The sequence below is a fragment of the Lucilia cuprina genome, chromosome 5 (assembly GCF_022045245.1).
Source record: "Lucilia cuprina isolate Lc7/37 chromosome 5, ASM2204524v1, whole genome shotgun sequence".
Lineage (NCBI taxonomy): Eukaryota > Metazoa > Arthropoda > Insecta > Diptera > Calliphoridae > Lucilia > Lucilia cuprina.
Genome location: NC_060953.1, coordinates 49,998,099 through 50,021,892, shown reverse-complemented (window position 1 = coordinate 50,021,892; position 23,794 = coordinate 49,998,099). Strand labels below are relative to the sequence as shown.

General features: G+C 30.0%; 2 protein-coding genes and 3 non-coding genes across 5 annotated transcripts in view; 3 read left to right on the top strand and 2 right to left on the bottom strand.

Moving 5' to 3' along the window:
• LOC111688436 (collagen alpha-1(XVIII) chain-like) overlaps window positions 1–23,794 on the top strand; it is a 131,737-nt gene that overhangs the window by 3,938 nt on the left and 104,005 nt on the right. The window lies entirely within an intron of this gene.
• Trnaq-uug lies at window positions 211–282 on the top strand. The gene has a single exon. It is a non-coding gene; the product is annotated as a tRNA-Gln (tRNA).
• Trnaq-cug lies at window positions 563–634 on the top strand. Its single transcript has one exon. It is a non-coding gene; the product is annotated as a tRNA-Gln (tRNA).
• Trnaq-cug lies at window positions 741–812 on the bottom strand. The gene has a single exon. It is a non-coding gene; the product is annotated as a tRNA-Gln (tRNA).
• Window positions 9,477–13,350, bottom strand: LOC111680416 (esterase B1-like). The gene is made up of 6 exons (XM_046953023.1): window positions 13,214–13,350; window positions 12,447–12,765; window positions 12,241–12,391; window positions 10,390–10,941; window positions 10,147–10,316; window positions 9,477–10,091 (listed from the first exon to the last, which is right to left on the bottom strand). Exons 1-6 carry the CDS (start codon window positions 13,258–13,260, stop codon window positions 9,570–9,572), a joined length of 1,761 nt encoding a protein of 586 aa, XP_046808979.1. The 5' UTR covers window positions 13,261–13,350; the 3' UTR covers window positions 9,477–9,569.

Sequence of the window (23,794 nt, the reverse complement as noted above, 5' to 3'; positions counted from 1 at the left end):
GTTGGATCGTCGGAAATTAAGCAAAAACTTAAATCACATTATTCCGGACATACATACATATATACATGTGTATGTATTGAATTCATTATTGCAATTATTCCAATGTCTAGCATTTTTTGCTAAACATAGGGATTTGCTAATTGACACAAAAAAGAGATCATCTTTTGAGCTAAAATAGAAAACTTTTAATTGACTCAATTTTTTTCAAGCGGTTCTATGGTGTAATGGTTAGCACTCTGGACTTTGAATCCAGCGATCCGAGTTCAAATCTCGGTAGAACCTGGTCGAAACAAGGCAAATTTTTTGTAAGCAAAACTTTTCAAATATTAATTCAATTGCAAGAAACAGAAATATACATACATATTATGCATAAATAAAATTTGTAAAAACATTATTTAAATAAATTTTGATTACGATGCAATAAACGAGGTATGTATTTGTAGCATATTTTAGGGAGGAATGATAAATAGCGAAATATTCTTTATTGTGGATTGCAATTTTTCACATGCGCATTACGAATACCGCAAATTAAAGATTTCAATTGTAACCGCGTAAAGCAAGTGGTTCCATGGTGTAATGGTTAGCACTCTGGACTCTGAATCCAGCGATCCGAGTTCAAATCTCGGTGGAACCTAAATAACTAGAGATTTCTTTTGTATTTATTGTATATTTTTATAGCATTTAAAAAAATTTAATTTATTAATAGATTTTTAAAAATAAATAAAAAATATTAACTTTCAAGGTTCCACCGAGATTTGAACTCGGATCGCTGGATTCAGAGTCCAGAGTGCTAACCATTACACCATGGAACCAGCTGACTGAAGGTCGACCAATTGTGATTTTGTAGATATGAAATGGTTGTATTATTGTATCACTCAGTGAAGTTTAAAACCTTATTGTTTGGTGACAGTAGTGGCGAATTAAACTAATTTATAAATGTACAATATATTTTGGAAAATATTGAATACACAGAAAAAAATAATACATAACTTGAATGAATTTTGTAATAAATTGTATGAATCGAATATGACTTTTTTCCCAAACCATTTTCATTCAAAATATGTTTCCATATTTAGTAGATAGTAATCCTTTATTAGCGAATTTTGTATAAAAAAAATTAGAAAATCAAATGCTGAAAAACAAAATCTTAAACAGGAAAACATCAGCAAACATAGTTGAATATCTATTCTTCATTATATAATTATAATTAAGTTTTCGACAACAACTGCCTTATTCATAAACATTTATCAACCTTTGATAAAAGTTTATGAGTAAGACCCTAAATTTCTTCAAAAAGAGCTACAAAGGATTTAAATTAACTTAACGTAGATGAATCTTAATATTTGGTCAAACTGTAAGTTTGATTAGAATATTAGGCAAACTTATTGGATGAATACTTTTACAATATATAATAGGTGAGAGAAATCTCTTCAATGTTTGGTGCTTCTCATTGATATGTTTGTCACTATTACACTTTGTCTCACATGCATTTGTATAGAAATCCTTACTCTGGTAATTATATATTCTTTGTCACAGCTAAGCTTTTCAAGTGTTAAAATGTATGATATGCTGGATTAAGTCCATTTCATGATCTGGACTGCCATGATCCCAGTTCTAACTATAGATTTCACACGTACTGGTTGGTTATCAAGATTTTACTTTTTGTTCACTTTTAAATATTGTTCAGAGTGTCCTCTCCAATAGGATTATATAGGCAGTTAGAGAACATAATGGAAGTAAATGGTTATTTTCATAGAAATTATTAAAATTCGATGTCACTACATACAAACAAGTAAGAAGTTATTGTCGGGTGAGGCCGATCATATAATACCCTACATAATAAAGCATTTAAGTTGAATTGTATCTTGCCTCAGATATATTAAAGCCATTTATTTTTGATGAAATTGTGGATATTTAAGTCAAATGTTGAAGGGGAGCTTCTTGTAGAAGCTAGGGTTAAATGAGGCCCTGTAGTCATAAAATTCACGAGGCTCATCAAGGCTAGTATTAAACTTGGCTTTGCGGCTTTTTGTCGCGATACAAGTATATTAAAAATAATTATAAACTTAAAAGTCTTATTCGGCGAGTTCAGTTGAATGGGGGCTAAGTGAAATAATGAATTATCTTCAAAATTGTAGTTTGATTACGGACAGGCGGATGGACATAGCTAAATCGACTCAGAATGATTCTATACTTTAATATTTTTGTGCGTAACAAACATCAGCACAAACCCAATACACCCTCGCCACTAAAGTGATGTAGGGTTTAAAAACGATTATATTTTGCGATGTCCCTGGAAAACATTTTACCATTTTTCACCAAAAATTATAAATTAACGTCAAAGAAAAGTGTTAAGTGAACTCATATTTATCAGAGCTGTAAATGTATCATTCATTTCTCATATTAATTCATTTACGAATTGGCTTAATTTTGAATTAATTCCTTTCACAAAAAATGAGAATTGGTAAAAATAAATTTCAATTCATTTCTAATTCATTTGAATTGAATTTATTTTGAATTAATTCAAATTAATTAGAAACGAATTGTAATTCATTTGAATTGTAAATTTTACCAAATTAATTTGAATTGACGCAAATTTCATTCATTAATTTTTTATATAAAAAGAATTAATTCAAAATTTGCTAATTCAATTCACAAATAATTCACGAATTAATTCAAAAATTAATGATTCAATTACAGTTCTGATATTAATGAAAAGTATGTACTTTGTTTTTTGTAAATTTAAAATGTACTGGCAAAAATGATACGTCATCTCTAATCTCATCTCTAAATGTTTTACATATTGTCGAAAAAGGTTAATACATATGCGAATAATTTTATTCAAATTTCCCTTTAAAATTTATCTAAAATAGAAAATTTAGAAAACTAAAAACAGTTAATTTTCGAACAATTCGTATATTAACTAAGACATTAACCAATTAATATTCATTCACAATAGTGACTCAGCTCAGCCATGAACAAATGCTGCTAATGCTTTTAAAAACACAACATAAGCGGCTTATAAAGCAACATCTAGCGAATATAGAAGTCGGTATAAACGGTCTGGATTCCGACAAAAATTGACAAATAATAGTAAACTATAAAAATCGATTTTTTTTTAATTGTTCATATTTATTGAAGTGTGAATTAAAAATTTTTATAATGTTCAACCAAAATATATTTTTTATCAATACTCAAAATCAAAACAATTTGTATATATATTTGCAATATTTATTAAAATCAATTATTTGTATATATTTTAAATAACCCAAGAGACAAATTATATAATTTATATTCTAGCATTTCAACTTCTCCTGTTTCACCGATTATGTTAATTTTTAATTGCTACGCTTATTAATTTGCTTATTAAGTTTTATTGATTTGTTAATTCTGGCGCTTGAAGACATAATAGCTTTGACGTTGTTATAATTAATTAAACGTTTTTTTTTTAAGCAACCCACTGTTGCTAAACGTATTCTTACAAATATTTACATAAGTAGATATTATAATATTTAATTTAGCTTAATTTTAATAGAGCATTTTCACAGTCGTTGTTTATATATCAATAAAATTTTTAAATATTTGATCTGCTTTAAAATGCCAATATTTTAAACACACTTCAATAAAATCTTTAATGCTTGAAAAACAAATCAAATATTTTAATTTTCATAATTTAATTTATGCAACACTTTTAAATCAATACAAATAATAAAAAATCTACTTTTTTGATAAAATTTTATGATAATTTTATTTTATTATCAAAAAACAAGAAATATTTATTAGTTAATTAAACAAACACATCAAATACAAACCACTTGTGTTAGAAATAAAACTAAATATAGCCATAACAATTTAATAATTGCATTTTAAAAGCATTAGATAGAATTTCAAAATGTACGTACATATGTGTTGACCCCGGGGTTGTTCTGCGGTTCTCCTTTTGACAATTAATACCTCAAATCATTTATTTAAACGATTAATAAGGTAGCTAATGTTTTATCAGAAGAAAATAAAAGTCGGCGAGGTCGACCATATAAAACCCTGCACCTTCTACAAAAATAAAATGTTTTAGTAGCCATAATAAAGTATTTAAGTTGAATTGAACCTTGTCTCAGATTTACATACTTAAGCCGTTTATTGTTGAATAAAACTCTGGAAATTTAAGTAAAGTTTTGATGGCGGCTTTTCATAGGGGCTAGGGTCATATGCGGACCTATTATTATGGAATTCGTGAGGGTATAGAACTTAGTTTTGCAGCTTTTTGTCGAGATATGGGTATATTAAACGTAATTATGAATTTAAAAGTCTTATTCAGCGGGTTCAGTTGTATGGGTGCTAGGTGAAATAATGGACTGATGTAAACCATTTTTAACAGGCTACGGTACCATTGAAAATCATGTGCCAAATTTCATTGAATTATCTCCAAAATGGCGACCTGTAGTTTGATTACAAGGTTTATAAGCCCTATACGAGAGTTCAGTTGTATGGGGTCTAGGTGACCCAATATACCCTCTCCACTAAAGTGGTGTAGGGTAAGTGCATAATAAACCCTTGATAACTTTATGAATATGTGATTTGTTGCTTAAATATTGGCTATTAACTATTTAATTTATAGCTATTTTATAAATTAATATAAATTATAATTTAAATATATACCCACTATTCTTTCTAAACAACACTTTAGAAATCTAACGCTGGCGTTTTATTTATTTTGTCATTTTAATTTTATATTTGTATTAGAAAATTAAAACTATTATGCCAATTAAAAGTGTTTTATTTAATAAATAGTCTTTGCTAAAGTTAAACGTATAAAAAAATGATATATTTTGACTTATTTCTTTGATTTATGTCTTAATTTTTAAGTTAGACAATTAAATATTCAAACAAGTTTTATAAACTTGTATGTTTGACAGTTGATTCAATCAACAAACTATAAATTTAGTTTTTTTTAATACTAAATTTATACTTGCATAGAATTTCAGTTTGTTTTATAATGTCTCCATCCTGGCAACTATTTTTAAATTAGACACATGACAGGCCACTTTCCTTGACAAATGCTATAAAGCTAGTTGATTTAATGGTTTAAGCTTTGAAAAGTTTGAACTAATTATTGCAAAAAATTTTAAAATTAATCACAATTTTAATGTTTTTTATACCCACCATCAAAAAAGATGGGGGGTATATTGTTTTTGTCATTCCGTTTGTAACACATTGAAATATTCGTCTAAGACCCATAAAAGTATATATATTCTGGGTCCTTATTAGATTCTAAGACGATCTAGCCATGTCCGTCCGTCTGTCCGTCTGTCCGTCTGTCTGTCTGTCTGTCTGTTGAAAACACGATAGAGTCCAAACGGAAGTAGCTAGCGAGCTGAAATTTTGCACAGATACTTATAGTTGATTCAGTTTGTTTGGTATTGAAAATGGGCAATATCGGTCCACGATTTCGCCTAGCCCCCATATAAGGCCTCCTTTAGAATATGACATTATCGCCAATAACTGACTAACAAAAGCATCAATAGCGCTGTAATTCGGCACAAACATGTTTTATGGGGACATAAATCTTTTCATAGAATTTCATAAGGATCGGTCCATAATTGACCCTACCCCCCATACAAAGTACCCTTCAGAAAATGACTTTATCGTTCACAACTGACTAACAGAAGCATCAATAGCGGTGTAATTCGGCACAAACATGTTTTATGGTGACATAAATCTCTTCGTAGAATTTTATAAGGATCGGTCCATAATTGACCCTACCCCCCATATAAAGTCCCCTTCAGAAAATGACTTTATCGCCAATAACTGGCTAAGAGAAGCATCAATAGCAGTGAAACTCGACACAAACATGTTTTATAGGGACATAAATCTGTTCATAGAATTTCATAAGGATCGGTCCATAATTGACCCTACCCCCCATACAAAGTACCCTTCAGAAAATGACTTTATCGTTCACAACTGACTAACAGAAGCATCAATAGCGGTGTAATTCGGCACAAACATGTTTTATGGTGATATAAATCTCTTCGTAGAATTTTATAAGGATCGGTCCATAATTGACCCTACTTCCCATATAAAGTCCCCTTCAGAAAATGACTTTATCGCCAATAACTGGCTAAGAGAAGCATCAATAGCAGTGAAATTCGTCACAAACATGTTTTATAGGGACATAAATCTGTTCATAGAATTTCATAAGGATCGGTCCATAATTGACCCTACCCCCCATACAAAGTACCCTTCAGAAAATGACTTTATCGTTCACAACTGACTAACAGGAGCATCAATAGCGGTGTAATTCGGCACAAACATGTTGTATGGGGACATAAATCTTTTTGTAGAATTTTATAAGGATCGGTTCATAATTAACCCTACCCCCCATAAAAAGACCCCTTCAGAAAATGACTTTGTCGCTCATAACTGGCTAAGAAAAGCATCAATAGCGGTGAAATTCGGCACAAACATGTTTTATGGTCTCATAAATCTCTTTGTAGAATTTTATAAGGATAATTGACCCTATACATAATTGACCCTATCCCACCTAAAGGGTCCCTTTCAGAAAACGACTTTAATGCTCATATCTACCTTAAGAAGCATATATATAACAATAATATTCGACATATAAAAGTTTTATGGGAACTAAAATCATTTTCTTAAATGAGTCCATTATTATATGATTATGATACCCCTAATAATGTGCTCTTTAGACAACGAATTCAACGCTCATTACTACAAAATTCTACATACACAAGTTTCGTGCGAGCCAAAATCTCCCTATCAAATTTTATAAGGATCGATCCTTATTGAAAGTAAGAATATCGCTTCACGTTTTCTCCTATCCCTATTAAAATGCCCCCTTCAGAAAATAACTTTATCGCTAAGAGATGTATGCTCATATCTGCTCATAACATATATATAAAGCAATAAAATTCGACATAAAAAAGTTTTATAGGAAATAAAATCATTTTCATAAATTTAATGAAAATGGATTTATAATTGACCTTACCAAGGTCCCCTTCTGAAAATGACTTTAAGACTTATTACTGACCCAAAAATGTAAGTACATCAGTAAAATTCTACATAAACATGAATGATTTGATGTTGGGTATATAAGATTCGGCATGGCCGAATATAACACTCTTACTTGTTTAGTGTGAAGATTGTATTGCCAGTAAATTAAAATTCAGTTTAAGATACTATGCTTTAAAAGTTTGACTTGAATTTTAACATCAGATATATAGAATTGTACTGTATAGAAGATATATTTAACTATTAAATATAAAATAAAAAAAATTAGTTATTGGTGGGAAATGTGAGTGATCACAGATTTTCAACATTTTCGTAATTAGAGCGTTATTTAAGGATATACGGCTGTTTTTAAGTTTTCCATATAAAATTATATTTTTGATGGGAAATATAAACGATCACAGGTTTTACTATTTTCTTTATTAGAATGTTCTTTAAGGATCTACAGCCGATTTTAAGTTTTTCTTATAAAAATTGATTTTTGGTAGAAATTATGGAGGATGACAGATTTTCTTTTTTTTTCTCAATTGCAGCGTAAATTAAGGATCTACAGCCGATATTAAGTTTTTTATATAAATATTTGATTTTTTGTGAGAAGTATGAGTGATCACAGATTTTCACTATTTTCTCTATTAGAGCGTTATTTAAGGATCTACAGCCGATTTTAGATTTTTCATAAAAAAGTTGATTTTTGGTGGGAAGTATGAGTGATCACAGATTTTCACTATTTTCTCAATTAGAGCGTTATTTAAGGATCTACAGCCGATTTTAGATTTTTCATATAAAAGTTGATTTTTGGTGGGAAGTATGAGTGATCACAGATTTTCACTATTTTCTAAATTAGAGCGTTAAAAAAGTTGATTTTTGGTGGGAAGTATGAGTGATCACAGATTTTCACTATTTTCTCATTTAGAGTGTTATTTAAGGAACTACAGCCGATATTAAATGTTTCATATAAAAATTGATTTTTGGTGGGAAATATGAGTGATCACAGATTTTCACTATTTTCTCAATTAGAGCGTTATTTAAGGATCTACAGATGATTTTAGATTTTTCATAAAAAAGTTGATTTTTGGTGGGAATTATGAGTGATCACAGATTTTCACTATTTTCTCAATTAGAGCGTTATTTAAGGATCTACAGACGATTTTAGACTTTTCATAAAAAAGTTGATTTTTGGTGGGAATTATGAGTGATCACAGATTTTCACTATTTTCTTGATTGGAGTGTTATTTAAGGAAATACATTTTTGGTGGGAAATATGAGTGATCACAAATTTTCACTATTTTCTCAATTAGAGCGCTATTTAAGGATCTACAGACGATTTTTGATTTTTCATAAAAAAGTTGATTTTTGGTGGGAATTATGAGTGATCACACAGATTTTCACTACTTTCTCAATTAGAGCGTTATTTAAGGATCTACAGCCGATTTTAGATTTTTCATATTTTCACTATTTTCTCAATTAGAGCGTTATTTAAGGATCTACAGCCGATTTTAGATTTTTCATAAAAAATTTGATTTTTGGTGGGAAGTATGAGTGACAACAGATTTTCACTATTTTCTCAATTAGAGCGCTATTTAAGGATCTACAGACGATTTTTGATTTTTCATAAAAAAGTTGATTTTTGGTGGGAATTATGAGTGATCACACAGATTTTCACTATTTTCTCAATTAGAGCGTTATTTAAGGATCTACAGCCGATTTTAGATTTTTCATATTTTCACTATTTTCTCAATTAGAGCGTTATTTAAGGATCTACAGCCGATTTTAGATTTTTCATAAAAAAGTTGATTTTTGGTGGGAAGTATGAGTGATCACAGATTTTCACTATTTTCTCGATTAGAGCCTTTTTTATGGAACTGGGGCCGATTTTATATTTCTCATATAAAAATCGATTTTAAATAAATATTGATATCTGGTAGGAAATATGAGCGTTATTTAAGGATTTACGGCCGATTTAAATTTTCCATATAAAAATTGATTGTTGATGGGAAGCGTTATTTAAAAATCTACGGCTGATTTCAAGTTTTCCATACAAAAATGGATTTTTGTTGCAAAATATGAATGATCACAGATTTTCACTTTTTTCTTAATTAGAGCGTTATTCAATGATATACGGCTGATTTTAGGTTTTCCATATAAAAATGGATTTTTGAAAAGAAATATGAGTTATCACATTAAAACTGTAAATTTTATTGCATGTTGTATTTGTTTAAGAGACAACTAAAACAAAAAAGGAGTATTATGAATTGCAAATATGTTTATATACATAAATATAGCAAAATACCACAAAACATTTTTTTAATGACATCTCCATAAATGCTGAAAACTTTCTAAGTAACCCTCGAACTGCATATGCAAAAAAAAAAAAAACAAAAATTTTTTATCAAACTCTGCATGCATGGTTAAAAATCTCATCACTTATGTTTTTAGATAGTGATACAATAAAATTAACAGTTTATAAAAACACATTTTTATTACTTGATAACCAAAACCAAAAAAATCTGCTAAAAAAAGAAAACAAGAACTGGTTTTTATTTTGCTTATAACGATGATTTAGCACTTGTTTCAATAGGTTTTGTACTCTTAGGCAGTGTACGATGCAGCTCATATAAACTTTTCCATACCATTAGTTTCTGCATTTCTGGTAAATCAATAAAATTTAAATCATCGCCGATATTCAAACATTTAAATGAGTTTTTATCGTGGCGTTGTAATGAACGCCATTTAACACCATCTATGCCTGGAATTTTTCCAGTTTCCGCAAATAATGTCCACAATGAAATCATGCGTTTCATACAGCGATATTCGCGGCTTTGTCCTTCCATTGGTTTGGCCAAAACACTGCTGAAAAGATACGAAAGTTCATCGGTGTGTGCTGCGCCAGTAACAGCAGTAGTCTTCACTGATTCATTATCAAGGGAATGCATTAAACGAAAAGGATTAATAAGTTTGTTTGAATTAAAATCGAAACGATAGAGAAAAGTGGAAGTTTTACGGGCATACTTTAAACGTGCATCAATGGTTTTTTGTATGGGATGCCAGTTATATGCATAACTAATGATCTGAAAAAATTAATTATTTTTAAAATCATAAAATTAATTTAGTATTAACAGTTACTTCATATAGGTCTTCCAAAGTGGGCTCTTCTCCTTTAACATGAATTTCTCGCAATTTTAAACCCTTTTCCTGACACTCTACACTGCCAATTTGATGTGCTGCTCCTTTTGGAACATATTTAGTGCAGGTTTCTAAAACTTTTAAACTATCCGGCAAATTTTTGACAGCACCTGGGATTTTTAAATATGTAAATCAAATAATTAGCTTTGAAATATAAAAATAAATATTTTAAGTATTACGTACTCTTTTGAAAGAACAAACCCTCCATAGAATTCGCTCCCAAAATTATAGGTATTTTATTACCCCAAGCATTTTCTAATAGCTCCTCCACCGGCTTACAAAACACCGTGTGAGCCGTAAAGTATGGTTCAACATTTGGACCAAATAGAAACATTTCTCTTTCATTTGTCTGTACAATTTTTCTTTCCGCTTCTAAGATTTCAGTAGCTGTTAAACTACGCAGATATTTAAGAATGTGCTTTTCCTTTTGTTTTCCTTGATAACCTGCTGCTACAGCCAAATCATAAGCACGTTTAGTACATTCAGTAGTTGCCCAATCTGCTGTCGCTACTCCCGATTGTAAAATTGCTCGTTGGAACAAACCTCTGGCATGTTCACTTAACATAAGAAATTGTATAGCTGCTCCGCCAGCACTTTCACCGAAGAGCGTTACACATTCCGGATTACCTCCGAAACTGGCTGCATTCTTTTTAACCCAATTCAAGGCTAAAATAATGTCTTTTAAACCGGCATTACCGGGTGTATGTAGGACAGGATCTTCTAGGCTGAGGAAACCTGAAAGAAAATAAATTTACGCATTTATAATGCTATTCATTTATGAATTTCTAAACATTGGTTTCTGTTTTATTCACTGCATTCACTTTACACCCTTGTTTTTCATACAACATGCAACAAATTGGTCCACGAATGTCAGACTTCACTCAATAAAATGACATTAAATGAATATGAACATTTTTCGATAATTATATATAATGAGGATCATTTGGAATTTTTAGATATGGTGAAGCCTCCGCCTTGGTGTTATTGCAATTCCGGGTTATAAAGAGCTGGCTAATACATCTAGTCTGGCCGAGACTGAAAAATTGGTTACAGTCTACTGTTTGGCTTAGTCCTTGCATAGATTGAAAGTGGTCAGATCACCGCATAATCCGGTACTACGGGTGGCTAGTTGCCCGTATGACTATGTCCTGGCTGGTCAGTTGGTTGAGGTTTCTTCGGTATCCACGTAGTGGCTGTAGTTTAAACCCAAATTCGGGGAGAGTAAGTGGCGGTTAAAATACTGATGTAAGATAAAGTCAATATTTCGGGATAAGTTCGGTGCTGTTGCCGAAAACAAAAGATACCCCACAGAGGAGTGGCTGTGGGACTAAGCGCTGGAAATATGAATGTGAGGTTCGGCGGGCCTTACCCCACCCGTCTACCTAGTTAATGTGTCGTATTTTTTCTCTTATAAATGTGTCGTATGAATGAGATGTGTGCTGGGTTGAATAATGATGGAAGAATGGTATCATATACATATGATACCATTGATTCTTCCTTCCTTGTCCAGATATATGTGAGTAAGAACAATGTCGTCGGCTAATTGATGGATCGTACTTCGGTCCACCGGTTACGTCTCTAGGTGTTGTTGACGCATCAACATAGGCCATCCAATGGTTAAAGATTAGATAGCTCGAGTACTCCAGCAAAGTACTTGTGCATGGACGGGTCAAAGCCAATGTACAAGAATTGCCAACTGAGTTCTTCATTGAAGAATAAAGGGGCGATGGTAGACCGTTCTTAAGTCTACCCAGCGGGTGAAAAAGACCACTGTGAGATAAGCACGTCTGGGAAGATGCTCACGTTAAAACTCTCGACATTCGTATGCCCTTTGTGTGTTTTCCTTTCTTTTAAATATATTTAGCCTTGGCTTTGGTCTGGACTAATTAGTCTACTTGCTCGTTCACAAAGAACTGAGACTGATTTCATGGTTAATAAGATTTCAAGAAGTTCGATTCTTAATTTCACGCAATAGTCAAGAGCTATTAAAGACTCGGTTTCTTAAAAAAAATTATGAATTTAAAATCAACCTACCTAAAGCTCCCAATCGATATTGAACTGTAATCAAAATTACATCTTTGTGCATAAAATAATCCGGTCCATACCATTCACGATTCGCTTCGCCAAATTGAAAACCACCACCATATATCCAAACCATAATAGGTCTAGCTTTCAGAGGTTTAAGCTACAAAAATTTAAAAATCAATAAAAAAATCAAAAAGTTTTAAATAATAACCCACATTATTTGTATAAACATTAACGAATAAACAATCCTCAGAACCTTCTATTGTTTGCGGTTCCAAGGGAGAACATTGCATTGGCTTTTCACCATACATGGTACAATCTTTGACATCTTTCCATGCTGTCATTGGTTTGGGAGCTCTAAATCTTAAATCACCCATGGGGGGCAGAGCATAGGGTATGCGTTCAAAACTATAGTAGATTTTTTTGTAAAGTGTATATCGTTTGTAACCTCTTATTTTGCCGGTATGAATTTTAATTTCCACTTTTTCATTATCGACCGGTTTTTGATTTTGATTAATTTTGAATTCCAAAGTTCTGTAAAAAAAACAAAACAATAATACAAATGCAGGTGATAAAAATATTATTTCTAAAAGTTATAAATATTTTTATTGCTAATTTGGTTAAGTTGTTTTAAATGATAAGCCAACGTAAGGGTATTAATTTAAAGAAATAAATTTAACATTAGAATATATAAAAAACGTTTATAACATTTTTTATAACAAATCTTGTCTTATGAGCCATGAACATTTTTAAGGGTGTGAGTCAAAGTGGTTTGTACGATTCCCACAAATTACTTATGTCTGCACAAATTCGAAAAGGTGTTCAAGCTTTTTTTACAGTTTCCATCGAATTTAATATTAATTAAGTCTCAAATGTTAACGCTACATTTGTCTATATATTAATTAATTTAAATGAACATCCATAATATTTGTTTATTGTTTTCGTAAACAATTTGTATTTTTTTTTTAAATATTTTTATTACTTTATTTTATAGAATATTTTATCTTTTTCACTTAATTCAAAAGCCATTTTTTTTGAAATCAGTAGTAATCAGTTTTTTCGATTTGTTCGTAGATCGTGTTAATGTTTTCCATTCGAAATTTATTCTAATACTAAATGCATTTTGTGACAAGTAATGTGAGCTTGTGCGAGACCTATGAATTTGATTTGATAATAGAGCAATTGTACTCGCTCGTACATTAGATTTACAATGTCTTATCATTTCAATTGATAACTATTATAGAGTACAGTGAAACCTTGATGGTTGGTCTTTGAAACCAATTAAAGAACTATGTTTGACAATGGTTTTAGAAGGTTTGATTTAAAAAATATTTTTAAATGTATACTGTGGATGTAAGAAGAAGGAGATAGATAGATAGATAGATAGATAGATAGATAGATAGGTAGATAGATAGGTAGATAGATAGATAGATGGATAGATAGATAGATAGATAGATAGATAGATAGATAGATAGATAGATAGATAGATAGATAGATAGATAGATAGATAAATAGATAGATAGATAGATAGATAGATAGATAGATAGATAGATAGATAGATAGATAGATATAAATACAGTATAATACATGTTCCACTATATAACGCAATAAAAAAGCAATAATAGACATTGACATTCTGTGTTAGACCGACCACCTTTCTGAATTACACCATCTTCTTCCTGATTACAAAATTGTTTTAAAATTTATTGATATTTATTACCCTTGCAGACTGCAATACAATCAATGATTTTTACATTTTGGTAAATACCATTTCACCCCAATTTTACTTACACAATCTGTTTTAAATTATATCAAGTGATGTTAAACCCCTACAGTTGTAAAACATTTAATATTGGGGCCGTTATATTTAAATAAGCAATGGTACCTTTACCGTAGGGTACATTTACACAATAAATAATTTTTATTTATGTATGAAAAAAATACAAAATTTAATCAACAATAAAACGACAACAATACGTATAATAAACTATAGACAAGTGGAAAATCAAAATGAAATTAATATGTTATATATGATCATATAAGCGGACATATTCGCGCATATTTAACTTTAATATGTTATGAATACGTACGTATGTATTTATGTAGCTACAAATGTTTGGTTAAATAGTAAAGTGCATATAAAATAATAATACATAATAATATTGTAGTTTTTGAAATGAAAATACCGCATTATGGTTGTGAAAAAAAAAACTATAAACATTTACTTACATATTGTGAATAATATAATAGTAGTGTGTACTAAAATACATTAGGGATAAAAGTTATAGGTGCACTTAAATTAAAAAAAAAACGACATATCAACAAAGTGGAAGTATCGAGATATTGGTTTTAATCCCTTGACCAACATTTAAGGATTTCTATTGACTTAGTTTTCTTTTTGGACAATGCAAATTTTTAGTGAAATTGCAATTTTCTGGTAAGCTTAGTTGCTGGGCACTATATAGGATAACCATATGTGGAGCCTTAGACCCAAAACATTTGCCTTTGAAAGCGTGACTTAAACAATTTTTCACATACCAGAGACAAAATTGTTTGTGTATTTTGATTTACTGACCCCAGATAGAATGAGAGTCTGATGCTAAACAGATGGTTCTAAACTAAGACGAACTGAGGTTCTGTAAAAAACCTATGTTTCGACATGCATAAGTCCGTGCAGTAATGAAATGTGTAGACTGGAGGTTAACATAATTACCGACAGCCAGAAGACAAATAGGAAGACAGTATTTGGAATGATAATCAAGACAGTATTTGGAATGATAATCAAGCACACATTCTCAGCATGTCTAAGGCTCGTGTCCGTAGTGTATATTTTATTTACACTAAAAGTGTAATAGAACTTAAAAAAAAATACTTTCACATACATAATTTTGCATTTATGTATGGATTTAATACTACTACAACTGTAAATATATTAATAGGACTACGTAAAGTATATATGTATGGTACATATACATATATAATATCAATTTAATATAGTCAGAGACTACAAGTAAATTGCAATTACCTGACACTTTTAAATTAATTTTCATTTTTCAACTCTTAAATTATGATTCACAAATCATGAATTTGAAAATATTATTTGTTATTTTTTTGACACAATTTTACAAAACTTGTTTTGATCAGGAATTAAATCATAAATCAAACAAAGGGAAAAGCTTAACTTAAAATTATTACAGTAACAAATTTCGTAGATTCGCTTTTAATTTAAATTTATATTTCTAAATTTTAAATGCCAGTTAATTAGAAAAATTAACATCATTTGCATAAAAAAAGCACAGACACACACATGTGTTCCATTGTGTTTTGTATTATACAACAGTCATAAAAATTTTAATAGATTTTATGCTTATTAAATTAATTCCTTTTCTATTAAGAATTTGCAACCATTAATTAATTCCTGTTCGATTTTTAATTATCGTGAATTTGTTTATTCTTTATTTAAATATTTTATATTTGTTTGATTTCTGGGACAATCTTTGATCTTTTTTGGCTACCAAGTATTATCAAGAAACTTGTCAAATATTTTGGGTATTAAAAACAAAATTCCAATATATTTTGCATACAAATAGAAATTGTTTAATATTAATAAAGAGATAACATGATCATTAAAAAGTAATAAAATAAAATTTCAAAATAGTTATGTTAAGAAACAAACAAAAAATCACTTGTTAATTCTTTAACCCAGTTTTGAAATCTCAACCTTTGTAGGTTTTTTTCCTTGTTGAAATTTTATAGACAGACAATTTCCTATTTATAGTACTTTTTTTGTTTTTAGAATTACATTATTAAATGAACGTATTGATTTTCAAGGTGTGTTGTTTAATGCTGGCAAATTTTCTAAAGTCATTTTTTTAGCGCAAAAAATAGTTTTTATAGAATAAAAAAATGCAAGAAAAATAAGCAAATGAAGACAGCAAATTAGTTGATCTAGAACGAATAGTAAATACTTTTCAGAGAAAAGTAGTATTTTTACTTTTTTCACTACTTTTTTATATATAAAAACCGAATTTTTTACCATATAGTGTACTTCTTGTATATAAGAACAATATTTTTGCTAAATGTATGGATATCAATATTTGGTAATGAGTTATGTGCGTTTAAGTGATTTTCGGAAGGGGACCTTTTATGGGCCGATGGTAAAAAGCTTTCACAGTAATGTTTCTGTATGTGGAAGCAATACGTGTACCAAATTTTATATAGATATCTTAATTTAGTAATGAATTATGTGCGTTTAAGTGATTTTCGGAACGGGACCTAGTATGGGAGCTATGCCCAATTATGGAACGATTCAGAAATTTGTTTTCTTTTAATAAATTCTATTGATATAGGATTTTATTTTGTAAAATTTTATGAAGATATCGACATTTTGCCGGAAGTTGTTAACAAAATACCCATTTTCCGGGAATATGTACTTTTGTATGGGAGGTATATGAAATTGTGAACCGATTCTGGCAATTTTCAGCAAGAGACAAGCTCTTGTGCAGAAACCAATGTTTGGTGATTTCAATGAAATTATCTTGCACAGTTTTCGAGAAAATTACATCAGAATGTGTAAAAAATAATTATTTTTTGTTTTAAATTTTAACTCATAACTTTTTCGGGTGTGAACCGATTTTGCTCATTTTAAATATCAAACTGCTTAGGATAATATTGAATGTTATCGGTGAATTTGGCTGACTTCCTTCGCTTAGTTTAAACGTAAGCGTGATTTAGGCAGACGGACAGACAGACGGACAGACAGACGGGCATATCTAAATCGAAATTTGATATGGACCCAGAATATATTCTGTATATACTTTGTTGGGTCTCAGATGAATATTTCTTGGTGTTACACATGGAATAACAACACTGACGGTGGTGGAGGGTATAAATCGCTTTTTTTACTTAAAATTTCACTCGAATACCGCATATTCACAAAAAAAATCATATTTTTACAAGAAAAGTGTACTTTCAGTAAAAAATCGTTTAAAAATTGTATTTCATTAGAGAGAATAGTTTTCACTGGATCCCCAAAATCCAATCAATAACTTAATTGCAACACGTTATAACATTTTCAAGATCTTGAACTTGCTCTTGAATTACATTAGATAATAGTATTCATTGGATCTTCAAAATCCAATTAATAACACTTTATAACATTTTCAAGATCTTCTATCTTGCTATGGAAACTATCTTAACATAACAAACTGCTATAGATGTATTGAGAAATGTCGGTAACAGGATATGCTATCATGTATATATTGGACCGTTATTCACAAATACCAGACAACATAGATCGCAAACATAAATTGTCGGGAACTTTGAGACAATGTTGTCAGATAGGATATCGTTATCAAGCGGAAAATTTTATCAATCTTCTAGGTGAGTCCGTTGCTACACGGATTTCTTTGGTGTGCAAAACGGATCGAGAAATCCACATTAAAACCGCAATAGCATCTAGGCGAAATTCAGAGCTATTCACGAAATGTGTATATGACGTAAACAGCCAGAACGGAATTAGAACGGAATCACCTAATTTTAACATCATATTAGATTATAAGAGAACCACGAACACTCTTCGGCAATAAAAATCACAACAACAACTACGAGGCTGAAGAAGATGTGTAAAATGGAATGGTTTGGATATGGCGTCATTAAAGGTTAACATATTTTTCGACAATCATCGAAACCTGAGATCATACTGGATGACAGGAGAGCCACGAATACTCTGTTGTAAGCTCAATATAATGTAGCTTTAAGGAGTTAACCTATCAAATGCAAACACGTTCGGGACGTTGGAATAATGAAACGATTGGAATGTTAAAACCAACATGAACATAATGTCAAGTCTATTGAGTATTTAGGTGATTGTAAAGCGGCCAGTGAGACACCGGAACACTTTATTATTGTCAGATTTTCCACCGAATTAGAATCAAGTATTAAGGCACCGATTTTAATTTCAATTTTTATTAACTAAGACCAAGAAACAATATTTCGTATCAGCGATGGCTAAACATAAATATGAGGTTCAACATTTTCCTTGATATCGAGATCGGTCAATGTTTATTTTTTGAAACCTGATGTAATATACATCATGCTTTCATCCTAACCTACTTTTCTGTGTAGGGCATCCACTTTACAGTAACACATTTCTTTTGACAATTTAAATTTACAAAAAATATATATAAATTAAACACCTACATAAAATTGTGTTAAAAATCAATACAGAATAAAGTATTGTATTGAATAAATTGTGCAATTGAATTAACGTTCCAGGGCAACCCAACTGGAAATACCACAGAAAAATTAATGTCTAAACTGATTCATAACAAAAAACATCTTCATTCTAGATGGTTATGAGTGACAATATGTGACATGTCGGAGTTTTAATTAACTCGAGAAAAAAAATTTTGTTATACCCACCATAAAAAATGAGAGTATAGCAAAGAAATTTGACAAAAATAAGTCTTACATGAGTCAAATTCTCTCTACCAAATTTTATGATCATACCCCTCATATATGGTCCAAGTAAGTTTCTTTCGAGCAAAAATTTATTGACCTAATTTTATGAAGATCGGTCCATAATTAACCCTACCCCTCATAAAAGGTCCCCCTCGTACTATAAGCTTAAAAGTACGAGTATAGCTCTAAATTCAACATACGTAAGTTTTTTTATGAAAACAACAAATCTCTATACCGAGTTTTATGAGAATCGGTCCACAATCCCCACATGTAAAGCCGCTTTTAGAAAACCAATTTAACCAATTTTCTTTCCATTAACGACATACGGATTGATGGTGGGTATATAAGATTCGGCGTAGTCAAAAACAACACTCCGGCTTGTTAATTTTTGCCTATGACGGTAGACTGGCCTTAAGTCAATGAATTGATTTAATTTACGTAGAATTTACAATAAACTCCATTTTACATATTTCCAATTGGGTTTTAAATTTACCACTTGAAAAAAATTATTCTCAATTTCATACAATATAAACTGTTAAAGTGTTTTTTATTCTATTAATAATTTACACAAATTTTTGGCTTCAATCGATTACAATGTTTAATACAAACGTTTAGTGACTTAATACAATTGACATTCTTTAATTTTTTTTCATTTTTGTTACAAAAAAAATTAAACAAATTTTCTGTAGTTTTCTTTGCAACAGAAAACCCTCCATTTAGGTGTGTCTACTCAATGAATGAATAAATAAATGTTGGATGCAATACAAAAGAAAACAATATGAGTAAAAATTAAAATTTTTAAATGCATTTAACGTTTATTGTGTCTTGATGTCTTGACAAAAAAAAAATAAGTTTTTGACATTTCTGTTCTGTTGTATTCAAATGACTCACTTTACTTAAGCTTTACAATTTTTGTTTGTTTCGTTCATATGGCTTTGTAATTTATAAGGTGAATGTAGTGAATGAGTGATTTTCAATATTGATTTTTTTTACTTATTTTTTTTGTTGCTGTGCATTTCTAAGTTCAATAGCATTCATTTACAATTTGACAGTTGGTAAACATTGAAATTTATGTTGTCCCATTTAGTCACAGCCAGCCAGAATGCGAATGTTAAGCTGGGATGTGTGTGCGATGTGAACATGCATAAGTATAATTGATGATTTGTTTTTCTTGAATTTGACCTTTAAAGGAATTAGTTCATTGCAGGAAATAAATGATTTATTAATTTCCTAAGGTCTTTTTCAGTACTTCCATGAATTAAAGTCTACTTCTTTTTTTCTAGGATGTACTTAAAAATTGTATTAGTAAAACACATTACATTTTAAAAATGATTTGAATAAAGTCTGTACTTTTAAAATATGCACTATTGACAAGAATATATGCTAGAATACAGGCAAGGCTATATTACGGCATACCGAATAAACTACAGTCTTGACTACGGACTACATAATAGTCTAGAACAAGAAATATATTCCGTACTATTAACTAGACTATAATATGTACTACACACTAGACTATTGTCTTACCTAGAGAAAAGATTTTATACTGGACTAAGGATAACGCTATATTGTGGGCTAGTGACTCGACTTTTTATCTGGAATATACACTTGAGTATAGTTTGGACTATATATAGTAGCCTACTGTCTTGATTATACTCTAAGCTACGCAGTTGGGACATACCCAAAGTGAGTAAAACATATTTTTCTACAGTCGATTCTTAGTATGGATAGTATGGACTACAGAGTACATTATTAAACTAAATAGTACTGTTTAGTCTGGACTATAAAGTTGACTATTTTCTAGATTATATAGAAGGCCATAGTCTGAACTTAAAAGTGAACTATATAGAGTAGACTATAGTCTGAACTATAGAGTAGGATATATTCTGGATAAAAGAGTAGTTTGGACTAGACTACAGTCTGAACTAAAGAGAAGACTACAGTCTGAACTATAGTCTGGGTTAATGAGTATAGCCTTAACTATAGATTTTTTGTATTTATGTTATATTTCGTCAATACAACAAACATTTAAATCAAGTCCGAGGTTACTTTAAGAGAACGTTTTATGAATTACAGGATTACTGGTACAATTATACAACCTTAGACAAACGGTAGAGCAAACGGAGAGGACATTAATACTTTAAAATACTTGCCTGACAAGATTTCATCGGAATTATATACAATATTTTAGGAGCAATGTTATATAAATTACATCTCTTAATAATACTGATATGGAAATTCAAGAAAACTCAGTTTCGAAACAATCTGCTATAGGACTTTCACAGATCACAGGAAAAACTCGGCTAATATATTTCACGTATATATCTTTTTAAGCTAACCATACGATAAGCTTCAATTAGAATGAATTCTTCACTAATAATAATATTAATTGTGCAATTACATATTTGTTGTATTTACGTAGCATTTTGTTAATATAACAAACCTGACAATTATATTGATTCCCTATTACGTTCAACAACCCCGCCATATTAGATATTTATATTGTAACATCGCCCACACATTTGCTTTGCTAAATCCAAAGGGTGTTCCAAGATTAAAGCAAATTTTCATTAATAGTTTTCTATGATTAAAGAAATCTAAAAAAACTTTATATTTTTAGTAAAAAGTAAATTTACTTTGGAATCTCCTTTATATAACTTCCTGAATTTTCGCACATATTCCCATAAATATATTTACATTTGCCTATCATATTCATATTATTTGCAAAAAGTTATTTTCTTTTTAGAATTTCTAAGGATTTGCAAGGAATTTAAACACAATATACTTCTACAAGAACTCGATTTATTTTGTTTTTTATCCTTTACAAAAATACGCATTTACGCTATACGCTTATATGCAAAATAACCTAAGTACCATTTTTGACTCATAGCAAAATAAATTAAATAAAATACTTTCAAAAAAAAAGACCTATCAACAGTATAAATATAAAATTTTCTTAAAATTCCACTTAGTCCCTTTTTTTACACAAGTTGTTAGTATCCATACTCTTTTCTAAAAACATAAAAGCCCTGAAAATGACTATATAAAATGTAATAAATCCTACATTTATGCACTTATAGGTGTGCAATAGTATGTCTATGTGTTAGTTCTCTCATAACTGATAGTTTATTTAAAGATTTGCATATAAATTTAATATTTTCTTTTTAATATTTTTCAGTGCAATGTTAAAAAGAAATGTAAATAATATTTTTACAAAAATATAAAAACACATAAACGTTAAAATCTCTATTTGAATGAATAGAGTGTCTATAGACTGGGAAAACAAGTTAAGTAAAAGTCAAATGTCTAGCCAAGGATATTAAAAAGGATGTTGTTAGAATAAAAGGAAGTAAATGCGCATTCATATTTGGCTGTGTTTATCTGTGTTTTGAATATGATATAAAAATATTGACTTTTTGCTATATTTGAACTTTTGTTGCAGGTTTAAACTATTATGTTTTCTGCGAAAATCCAATTTTTATTGCTTTTTTCCCAAAATTATAGTGAACGCTTTTTTTTAGTTTTAGTGAAAATATTTTTGGAATATATGCATGAATTCAATATACTTGTTTCTGGATTGTTTTTAGTAGTTCTGGATCAGATCTAGTAGTTCTAGTTGAGTTCTAGTTCAGTTCAGTTCAGTTCTAGTTCAGTTCTAGTTCAGTTCTAGTTCAGTTCTAGTTCAGTTCTAGTTCAGTTCTAGTTCAGTTCTAGTTCAGTTCTAGTTCAGTTCTAGTTCAGTTCTAGTTCAGTTCTAGTTCAGTTCTAGTTCAGTTCTAGTTCAGTTCTAGTTCAGTTCTAGTTCAGTTCTAGTTCAGTTCTAGTTCAGTTCTAGTTCAGTTCTAGTTCAGTTCTAGTTCAGTTCTAGTTCAGTTCTAGTTCAGTTCTAGTTCAGTTCTAGTTCAGTTCTAATTCAGTTCTAGTTCAGTTCTATTTCAGTTCTATTTCAGTTCTAGTTCAGTTCTAGTTCCGTTCTAGTTCAGTTCTAGTTCAGTTCTAGTACATTATTACACAAAATAGTATTGTTTAGTCTGGACTATAAAGTTGACTATTTTCTAGACTATATAGAAGGCCATAGTCTGAACTTAAAAGTGAACTATATAGAGTAGACTATAGTCTGAACTATAGAGTAGGATATATTCTGGGCAAAAGAGTAGTCTGGACTAGACTACAGTCTGAACTAAAGAGAAGACGACAGTCTGAACTATAGTCTGGGTTAATGAGTATAGCATTAACTATAGAGTAGACTATAGTATTGACTATAAAGTAGACTATAGCCTAGATTTTTTGTTGTATTTATGTTATATTTCGTCAATACAACAAACATTTTAATCAAGTCCGAGGTTACTTTAAGAGAACGTTTTATGAATTACAGGATTACTGTCACAGTTATACAACCTTAGACAAACGGTAGAAAAAACGGAGAGGACAGTAATACTCTGAAATACTTGCCTGACAAGATTTCGTCGGAATTATATACAATATTTTGGAGCAATGTTATATATATGACATCCCTTAATAATACTGATGTTGAAATTCAAGGAAACTGAATTTCGAAACAATCTGCTATAGGACCTTTACAGATCAAAGGAAAAACTCGGCTAATATATTTCACGTATATATCTTTTTAGGCTAACTAAACGATAAGTTTTAGTTATATTGAATTCTTCATAAATAATATTTTTAATTGTGCAATTACATATTTGTTGTATTTACGTAACATTTCGTTAATGTAACAAACCTGACAATTATATTAGTTCCCTACTACGTCAAACAACCCCGCCATATTAGATATTTATATTGTAACATCGCCCACACATTTGCTTTGCTTAATCCAAAGGGTGTTCCAAGATTAACATAAATTTTCATTAATAGTTTTCTATGATTAAAGAAATCTAAAAAAACTTTATATTTCTATTAAATAGTAAATTTACTTTGGAATCTCCTTTATATAACTTCCTGAATTTTCGCATATATTCCCATAAATATATTCACATTTGCCTATCATATTCATATTATTTGCAAAAAGTTATTTTCTTTTTAGAATTTCTAAGGATTTGCAAGGAATTTAAACACAATATACTTCTACAAGAACTCGATT